The sequence below is a fragment of the Canis lupus genome, chromosome 4, assembly GCF_003254725.2.
Source record: "Canis lupus dingo isolate Sandy chromosome 4, ASM325472v2, whole genome shotgun sequence".
In the NCBI taxonomy this organism is placed as follows: Eukaryota; Metazoa; Chordata; class Mammalia; order Carnivora; family Canidae; genus Canis; species Canis lupus.
In genome coordinates this window covers 55365055-55375026 of record NC_064246.1, presented here as the reverse complement: position 1 = coordinate 55375026, position 9972 = coordinate 55365055, and the positions used below count along the sequence as shown (strand labels likewise).

At 40.3% G+C, this 9972-nt stretch overlaps 1 protein-coding gene across 4 annotated transcripts in view; it reads right to left on the bottom strand.

Moving 5' to 3' along the window:
- Positions 1–613: 613 nt before the first annotated feature.
- Positions 614–9972, bottom strand: part of GEMIN5 (gem nuclear organelle associated protein 5) — a 40173-nt gene continuing 30814 nt past the window's right edge. For all 4 annotated transcript variants that reach the window (XM_025435484.3, XM_025435485.3, XM_049109205.1 and 1 more), the window contains exons 22-28: positions 9631–9750; positions 9008–9218; positions 7182–7430; positions 5244–5406; positions 3970–4474; positions 2127–2223; positions 614–1479 (exon numbers count right to left, since the gene is read on the bottom strand). In XM_025435484.3, the coding sequence (XP_025291269.1) occupies positions 1312–1479; positions 2127–2223; positions 3970–4474; positions 5244–5406; positions 7182–7430; positions 9008–9218; positions 9631–9750 (1513 nt within the window). In that variant the 3' untranslated portion in view covers positions 614–1311. The remainder of the gene's footprint in view (positions 1480–2126; positions 2224–3969; positions 4475–5243; positions 5407–7181; positions 7431–9007; positions 9219–9630; positions 9751–9972) is intronic.

Here is a 9972-nt window from a genome sequence, read left to right as displayed (position 1 = left end):
AGAATTAGGAGGATCTAAATTCTACAGTATTTCCTTTTTTGGGGTTAGCATTTTTAAATCTTAAAGCTAGGTCTAATTAAACAAACAAAACTCCTGGTCAGTCAGATCTTTACATAACGGTCTCTTAAAACTTTCTCCTTCCTAGAGTTCCTGCTAGTGAATTTTATTCTTGTTGTCCACAACCATCTCAACTTAGAAAATAACTGAAAAGTAAACTGGACACTCAAGCAGAAAAGCTTTCACAATGAATTCCAAAAGAAAATAGTTACATTATTGGTAAAGAGTGCTCCCTCCGAACCCTACCCCAGACTATTTCTGATTTTTACATTCCAGCAACTGGGATATTACAGAAACATCTGTTCCTGACACTGTTCAACTATTTAACCAGAGAAAAGAAAAGACCTCAAGAGAATGCTCAATAATGGGAGGAGAGGGGGAACGAACAGGTTTTATAATTAAATAGTATGTAGGATCCCATTATGCTGAAGTTGGAGTCAAATGATCCAAAAGTTATATATGCAAAATTACCCATTTTTCTTCAAAGAACATCTGTGGTTTTAATTCTCAAAGGGTCCTGTGATCCAAAAAAGATTAAGAACCACTGAAACAGTAATTTCTTTCTGAGCTGTTCAATCACCATTACATTTTACAAAACTGAAGGGATAAGACACATCTGAATTTCAGTTATTTGTTCTTCTAACACTTTAGTAAATGATTTGTTCAAATAAGCAATTACATGAAACAATAAAACCAAGTTTTTGACCTAAAGTTCAGATGGATGGTAGAGTCAACATGATGGGTAAAGGCCTATTTCACATTCTAAGTGAAGTCTTTGAAAGAATAGAAGGGGGAGAACCCAAATTAACAAATATAAGAAAAATAATACCAAGTCATAAAATGGAGCAATTCTGTCTCCAACAAGAATGACATGTTTACCATTAGGCTAAGTATTTTTAAAGGTAGTTTGTGTTTGAGAACATAATACTTTGGGTAATTAAAAAGTTTCTCCTCTTTGGGTGAAACCTGCATAAGGCTTTAGAGATGACCAACAATCACACTGCAGGTGTTCTGAATACCTACTGCTGGCTTTTCATGATCCTTCCTCCAGTAGGAAACCACAACTGAGTCCAAAGTCCAATTTCACTATGTCTAAGGGTAGAGTCAATTCAAACTTGACCCCCATTTGTGTTATTTGGATCACTGCAAAAACACCCAGGGATCAAAGTGAATGTCTGGCATGGTGTAACTGCAGAGGTGAAAGGTGTCATATGTTCTGAATTTGGCACAGTTTTCTTAAAGTTCCTTGAAAATTCATGTGCAGAAGGTCTGGCAGTATCTTTTGTAAACTTTAGTGTTGCCATATTTCTGAAGGAGCTCTTGGGCCTGTTGCTGCATGTCCTGGGTCACGCTGCCAGGACACTGGGACCCAATGTGAAGCAGGATAAGACAGCACTCCAGCACATCTGGGAAGGGCCAGGTCTGAAAGATGACACAGGGATGAATAAGGAAGCATTTGCAAATGAGCCACATAGACCTGCATAGAGAGAGGCACCAGCACCTTCAAGTCTCATTTAGTGATACTTCTCAGCACAACTTAGCAATTTCTCCTTCAGGGCTTTTCATCAGTTACTCTAAGGATAGGGAATACTCAGAACAGATGGATACTGGGATATCCTCTTCAAATGAAAGAATCTTTTTCTAGAGCCCCACTCAATTCAAAACATGATTCTCCTTTTACTAGCAGTGCCACATTCAAATACACTCATCCATCTGTAACTATCAAATACATGGTACCAACTTTTTTTTTATTGAAGTTCGATTTGCCAACATACAGTAGAACACTCAGTGCTCATCCTGTCAAGTACCAATTTTAATTTTATTTTACCTCCCAATTCCAAAATTTGTTTCATTTCTCTGAAGAATGAGGTATAAAATTGTGTTGTCAATAATCCAGTTCTCCCATTTTAGTTAACCAAAGACCACGGGATCCTAAATTTTTAAGCATATCCAGATGTGTAGAGATTTCAGAAACAGTACAGAGAATCAGATAACCTTAAAGAATTTGGTTTAGTAAATTGATAATATAAAAAACCATGTTTTACCAAATGAACTGCTATAAATCTTACCTTAATACTCTCAGGAAATTTAGCTATTCTCTCATTTGCCTCTGTAAGCCTTTTGGTTAATTCAGGCAGAGAAAGTGGCTGATTTTTTTCTTCTTTACTAGTAATAATAAAAAAAAAAGCATAAGTCATATGCCTTGCCTCACATAACTTTTAACTGTTATCCTATAAATAAAATTCTTTTGTCATCTGGGTCTTACCTCTCATCTTTAATACCAAGGTCAAGAGGAGGGGATTTAATGTGATGTGGTAAAAAGTTTTCAAAATGAAATACCATTCCTCACTATTTTCCAAATCCCCACTTCTTAGACACATAGCTCTAATGAAAAAAAAAAAAAAAAGTTCTCTAACCCAGAAGCTCTTAACCTTTGGATCACAGGACTTTAGGATCTTTAGGGGATTTAATTCTGCAGCCAAGTGCAAAAAGCCTGGATTTCTTTGGGGAATAGTTAGCACAGCTGTGGCTCCTAACCATAGGTTAGGATGCACATTTTTTTGTGTCTAAAGCTTTTCAAAGGAATCCTGTGATCCAAAAGTTAAGAGCTGCTGGGTTAGAGAATTTTTACTGTTTTTCTTGTTACTAGAACAAGACCTAAAGCTGCCTAGAGTGTGGCGGCTTACTGGAGAAGTGACTCAAAACTCATTCAAGATTGCAATGGGAGGGCAGCCCTGGTGGCTAAGCGGTTTAGCGCCACCTTCACAGGGCATGATCCTGGAGACCCGGATCGAGTCCCATGTCGGGCTCCCTGTATGGAGCCTGCTTCTCCCTCTGCCTGTGTCTCTGCCTCTCTCTCTGTCTGTGTGTCTCTCATGAATAAATAAAATAAATCTTAAAAAAAAAAAAAGGATTGCAATGGGAGTATTTTTATAGCAATAAATATATAAAGGCTTCAAAACTTAATTTTTTTTCAGTTACTAATAATTATCAGTTTATTTTTTCTTTAATTTTTTTTAAAAGACTTTATTTATTCATAGAGACACAGAGAGAGAGAGAGAGAGGGAGAGGGAGAGGCAGAGAGAGAAGCAGGTACCATGCAAAGAGCCTGACATGGGACTCAATCCCAGGTCCCCAGGATCACGCCCTGGGCTGCAGGCGGCGCTAAACCACTGTGCCACCCGGGCTGCCCTAATTATCAGTTTATTGGCGGTACTAGTAACTATGTTTTAGGCCCTATGCTGGGAGACAATCTAGGTAAAAAGCACTCAGCATAATAGCCAAGCAGTAATTGTTAATCACTACAAGTGCCCAAAGCAGAGGGCCCTGTAATAGTGCAAATTAACTTTACAGTGATTGGTGATTGGCTCCTATCATCCACCTGGACCCTGTGGTCAACAGAAGTGATTAGCTATAGCATTCTGATCACTTGGGATTTTCTCAACTCAGCATGCAGTTTTGTACACTACCGTTTTTGTGTATTTTCTGGAAGAGCACAGAATAATTGAAAAACTGGTATTCATTAATGATGCAATAATGCAACTCCTCATTTTACAGGATTAATTTTTTTTGGGGGGGATCTACTTATTGCTCAAAAGTAGTATTTTACTGTTCTATTGTTATTAACATTATTTGTGATTTCATTTAATTCCCCAAACAAGTGAGGTAGGGGTAGATCCTCCCAATTATAGATAAGGTAACAAAAGCTCATAAACATTAAGAATCTTGCCTGAGGTCACTCAGCAAAGCCAGGATTAGAACCCCATGTTGGACTCCAAAGCCTGTGCATACAACAGTATGGTGGTGGCAGGTGATCTGATCAAGCTTATCATGTGCTGATTTTTATCTGATGATGATGTGAGAACTCAGCAGGGTATTTCCAATTCCACCTTAAACAGACTCATTACTTACCACTCCCTCTGAGGACTAGAAAGGGACTGTTCTGCTACTTGTTCAGATTCATTCTCATCAGGACCATTTGTTGTAGATTTACAGACTTGACTCTTCTGGTGTTGGCGGATCATTTCTGCCAAGGTCTCTTGGACTTCAGCAACGGTTCTCTGTGAGTTTTGGAGACTGGCGTGCTTTTCTGAAAAGAGCTCTTTACAAGTGATCAGGATTTGCTTGCTTGCTTCTGTGAGTCTCACATCTAATTCTGGAGGCCTGCTTGGCTCTGGTTCAGACACTTTAGGGTCAGTTTCTTCAGGGCTGGCACTGTTTATCTGCTCACTTTGCTCAATAGAGGTTGTCCTTCTCTGAGCAGCTCTTACCCAGACACTAGATTTAGGGCTAGGCCTGGATAAAGACCACCAGAATTCATACAGATGTCCATAAATAAAAAAGGCCTCCAAACTTTTGAAAGCTGGTATGGTGGGGGACTGATGTTCACCCAGTTTGTCTCTTAGGTGGCCACAGCCTAGAAGAAGAAGACAAGGATTTAGGGTTGTGTGTTCTTTATCTATTAGAAACCTAGCTCCTCCCCTTGTATTTCCTATCTCCCAAGGAGTGGATCTCAAGGATAGCAATAATCCATGGGACAACATGCCCTTCACCAAAAGCCAACCAGAACAAAACATTTCCTGACCTAGGATAGCATTCTTGTTGCTGTAGTCTATGTGTCAATCAAAGCATTACAGAAAAAAATATTCCATCTTCCTATGAAAACTCTCAGGTAAGATCCCACCATATCTCTGAAAAATCAGTGATTTAGTTTAGTGACTATGCAGCTCAAAGAATGTCTTTTTGCTGTGCTTCTCTATTCCTTTTTTTTTTTTTCTTAAAGTTCACTTATTTATTTTAAATGTTTCTCTACACCCAACATGGGGCTTGAACGCACAATCCTGAGATCAGAGTTGCATGCTCTTCTAACTGAGCCAGCCAGGGGCCCCATGTGCTTCTCCATTCTTAACTAACTTGTGAGCACACTGCTATTTTTCTCAAACTATAAGAAAATTTATAGAAGGCAGTAAGGTAGATAAAGTTGGTAGGGCTAGGTAAAGGAAAACAGCTCAGCCATTCTGGCTACCTCTTAGGAGCCTGGGTAAGAGGATTCAAACTTGGTGCTAAATGACACAACTGGCCAGTCTCTATCTTTCGATATTATATATACTCCTGGTACTACACCATTGGTGGTGGTTACATCATCCATTAGTCAGCATGCTCCAACAGAGCTGGGGGGCATTTACCCTCAGGAAGAAAGGCTGAGTGCACTTCCTGCATGATGGTGAAGTTTCCTGAGTCATAGCTCCGGATCACAGCCCGAAGTAGGGCTTCCACAGCCGCGTCCCAGGAGGCCACTTGCTGGCTCAGCACTGCCAAGGTCAGGTCATGGCAAATGTGAAGCAGAAGCTAGAGGGGGAAGCCACAGTTTCAGTTAAACATTCTCCCACAGCAAGCACTGGGATGATACAGAAATATTCCTAATTCCTACTGACTGCACTAGGAAGTAGAGACAGTATACGTTCAAGAAAGGTCCTTCTGTTTCCACCACCCATTTCGTTTCCCTTATCTGAGAAACTTTCCTATTTAGCTGCACAGTAACATGCCTTGTCTGGTGTTAAAGTCTGTTCATGAGAAAAAAAAAAAAAAAAAAAAAAAAAAAAAAAAAAGCCTTGACATTTGTATTTAATTAAAACAAAAAGGGAGGGCAGCTGGGGTGGGTCAGTGGTTTAGCGCCACCTTCAGCCCAGGGTGTGATCCTGGAGACCCGGAATCGAGTCCCACATTGGGCTCCCTGCATGGAGCCTGCTTCTCCCTCTGCCTGTGTCTCTGCCTCTCTCTCTCTCTCTGTGTCTCTCATGAATAAATAAATAAAATCTTAAAAAAAAAAAAGAAAACCCAAAAAGGGAGTTTTAGAACTAAAAGCTGTAATTCAACCAACCAACCTGCAGTATAATTAAGAAAATTTATCAATTTTAAGTGAATAATTTGATGAGTTTTGATAAAGACATATATCTGTATAGGTATATATGCTATGATCACCACCAAAATCAAGACATGGAACATTTTCATAATTGTAAAATATCTCCATGTGCTCCTTTGCATGCCCTCCCCTCTCTCCACCTGCTGACAACCATTGGCCTGGTTTTTGTAACTATAAATTTGGTCTTTTCTAGAATTTATATAAATAGAACCACAGAGTATACAGTCTTTTGTGTCTTCACTCTTTTATTTATCATAATGCTTTTAGGATTCACTGATATTATCTGGACATCACTAGTTTGTTCCTTTTTAATGTTGCATAGCATTCCACTGTATAGCTAAAACATAGTTTGCATATCCATTCACCGGCTGATGGACATTTGGGTTGTTCCTCATTTTTGGTTGTTGTGAACTAAGCTGCAATGAACATTTGTGTGCAAGTCTGTGTGGACATCTGATTTCATTTTTTAAATGAAATATCCAGGCAGTGGTACTGCTGGGTCAGTGGGTGTATCTATGTTTAACTTTATAAGAAACTGCCAAATTGTTTCCGAAAGTGCTGTATATCATTTAAGGAAGTCTTGTTCCTCAAAAATTATGTGCCCTCATTTTCAAAAGTAGATAAATTGATATATATATATAGGATGGGTGTAGTAGCTGTTACAATGAATCAACTTTTTCTCTGTGCATCAATATGGACAGATTTTACACACTGGTCATAAGCAAGGTCCTTGAAATAAGCAAGGTCCAAAATAATATATATAACCTAACTTAGGGGCTGCCTTTGATGAGCTAGGAAAGGGGAATGGAACCAAGGGAAAGGGGTACCAGGGACTTCAACCTTATTGTATTTCTTTTACTAAAATCTAGAAGAATATACAAAACAAAACCAAAAAATTATATGAAACAAAAATGACAAAATGCGAACATTTATTATTTCTGGTTTTTCTATTTTTTTCTGGTTTTTCTATTTTCTATTTTTCTCTTTGCTTTTCTGTATTTTTAGGCTTTTCTTCTTTTAAGAGAAGACTGATCTAAGACTAACTTCAAAGCCAAAGGGCTTTAATTAGTCTGAAGGGATCTTTCCAGGTTGCCTGGGCCTGCCTTTGTCTTTGCTGAAATGCAAACTGGCATTCAGCTTGTTTCCTTATCATACCAGACATAGATTAAGGAAGTCTGACTACAGAGAGCAGACAGGGTACCTGTTTGGAGGGAGTGTTATTTGTAGCGGATGGATACTTGATACTTTGCAGCTGCTGTAGTGCTGCCTGATACTGCTCTGGAGTATCCAGGCTGAAGGCGCTCTTCCATACAGCAGTCACCCTCTCCACAAAGGGGCCTTCGATGCCTGCAGCCCAAGCATTGTAGGAAGAGCTTTTGGCCTCTGAAAGCTGTCTTTCCTCCAGGTGCTTGGACAGTAGCTCAAGAAGGCAAAACACCAGTCTCTGCCCCTGGAACCAACAACAAAGCATAGAAACCGTTATGCGGCGGAAGTCCCTGATTATTGAGAGCTCTCTTCAGTTTCTGAGTGTGTTCCCTAATCCATCTACAGCAACCAAACCCCTTAGTGGGCTGCCTCTGGCCAGTGTGAGTCATGAGTGAGGTGGGAAAAGACATGATCTAACAGACATTTTTCCAGATGCTTTTGCAGAGATCCTGGAGGTAGCCTGGAACCCAAGCAGTTTCATAACAAGGAACCTCAACTGTAGTCCTGTCCACTACAGGACTACAAGACTTGTGGCCCACTTTGAGAAAAGATGGGTGGGCTTATCCAGTTCCTTCCTCTGCCCAAATTTTAGATTAAAGGATACAAAAGTAGGGGATCCCTGGGTGGCTCAGCGGTTTGGTGCCTGCCTTTGGCCCAAGGCGTGATCCTGGAGTCCCAGGATCAAGTCCCACATTGGGCTCCGTGCACGGAGCCTGCTTCTCCCTCTGCCTGTGTCTCTGCCTCTCTCTCTTCTCTCTCTCTCTCTGTGTGACTATCATAAATAAATAAATAAATAAATAAAAAATTAAAAAAAAAAAACTCTCTCTAGGTTTGGTCACTTTATAAATAATACACCAAATGACACTATCTTTGAGGGTGTACTACTTTTATCTCTGTTTTTATTTTGTAGTTCCCAGAAAGCTACAATTTTTCTTGGGCTATGAATATTTAGCTAGGAATGTTTTTAGGCCTAGTTACCCTATTAGGGAAAAAGGATTCACAAAATTCATGTTAGAAGTTAGTATGTGACTAGCAGAGTTGTCTAAAATGGACCAAATGTTTATGTGTTTTGGAAACTGAGTGTTCATGCTTTTAAAGTAATCTCAGTCTTGGTGTGTCAAATAAGGCAGTGGTACATCACTCATTTTTAATCAGAAAGGGATAAATAGGGCAGCCCCGGTGGCACAGCGGTTTAGCGCCGCCTGCAGCCCAGGGCGTGATCCTGGAGACCCTGGATCGAGTCCCACATCAGGCTCTCTGCATGGAGCCTGCTTCTCCCTCTGCCTGTGTCTCTGCTACTCTCTCTCTCTCTGCATCTCTATGAATGAATAAATAAATAAAAAAAATCTTTAAAAAAAAAAAGAAAAAAAAAGAAAGGGATAAATAAACATTTAACTAAATATTGATTTTCCCATACTTTTTTATGGCTTAAAGCTAAAGAGGGGTGCAGTGGCAGAGGACCATGATTTCTGTCAGAGGCTAATCCCTCTTCCCCTCCCTCTTCAAAGAAGACCTGATGACACCAATAAAGAAACATGAAATTGTTAGCCCCGGGGGCTGAGCTGTTATTCATATATGTTGTACACAAACTAATAAGGAAGGAGAATTATTGTGTGAATGACCACATTAGCTCTTACTCTGAATATGGCAATGGCAAGCCACAGTACTTCCACAGGATAGTGTGGCCAAGGCTTGCTGGACACTTCTAAGGATACCTGCTGAATACACCTTGTTCAACTGGGTTATTCATTTGGAATTCAACTAGAAAAGGACTTGGGGCCCTTCCCTCTTAAATACCAGGAGATAAAACAACAGACTGACCTTTAGACTTCCATGTAGCTTCAGGGCTTCCTGGGCTCCCACCCAGTTCCTGGCCAAAAGCAGTTCCTGGGCACACCGGAGAGCTAGGGAAGAGGACAACTCATCCTCTCCTACAATTGAAGCCAACTCTGCAGCCGTCTTAAGTGATGCTGCATCTCCCTTCTTGGCCAAAACTTTGGCTGCATCATAAGCAGAAGCAGCCCCTAAATAGCTGTAATACAAAAGAAAACCCCAAAGTCTCATAAACAGATCTCCTATTTCCTCTTCCACTGTAGCACAGAGAATGAGTGACCGCATCATACAGGGTAAGGACAGAAAGGAATCTCAACATTTGCTGAACTGAACCCAAACAGAGTTTTCATTCCCTTCCTGTTTCCTTTTCATTATAGTGATGTTAAAGACATCACTAGAAAAAGGGGGACCTCCTGAATCTGCTAGAGGTTTCTTGAATAGTTATGGTGATTCATATAAATACCAAGGAAGTAGGTACTAATGAATCTTAGGAAGTTGGTTTAATACACATATGCCTTTTCATTTTCTAGTCACTTTACCTCCCCCTCTACACTTACAACTCTTATCCTGCTTTTCTATATTCAGATACCTACCTGTTCCCTCAGGCTTACCATTTGGCGGCTACAGCATAATGCCCATCTTTTTCCAGGATGGCTCCCCAGGTGAGGTACAGGTCCTTCAGGATTGGGTCCTCTGGGCGCAGTCGGGCCTTGGCAACTGCAATAGCTTCCCTAGAGGCAAGAACAGATAATCAGCCAATTTGAAAAGGCTAGATGATAGGACAAATTGTCCCTCTTGTATTGTTTATACTGTTCCAATTTCCTATAAGAGATCATCTTCCTGCATTACGTAGGAAGTTAAAACCACACACTGAGCTCATTTCTTCATCTAGGTCGTCAGGTTTTAACGTGTGGTCTGTGGATTCCCAGGGATCCCCAAGTCCTGTCACTTCA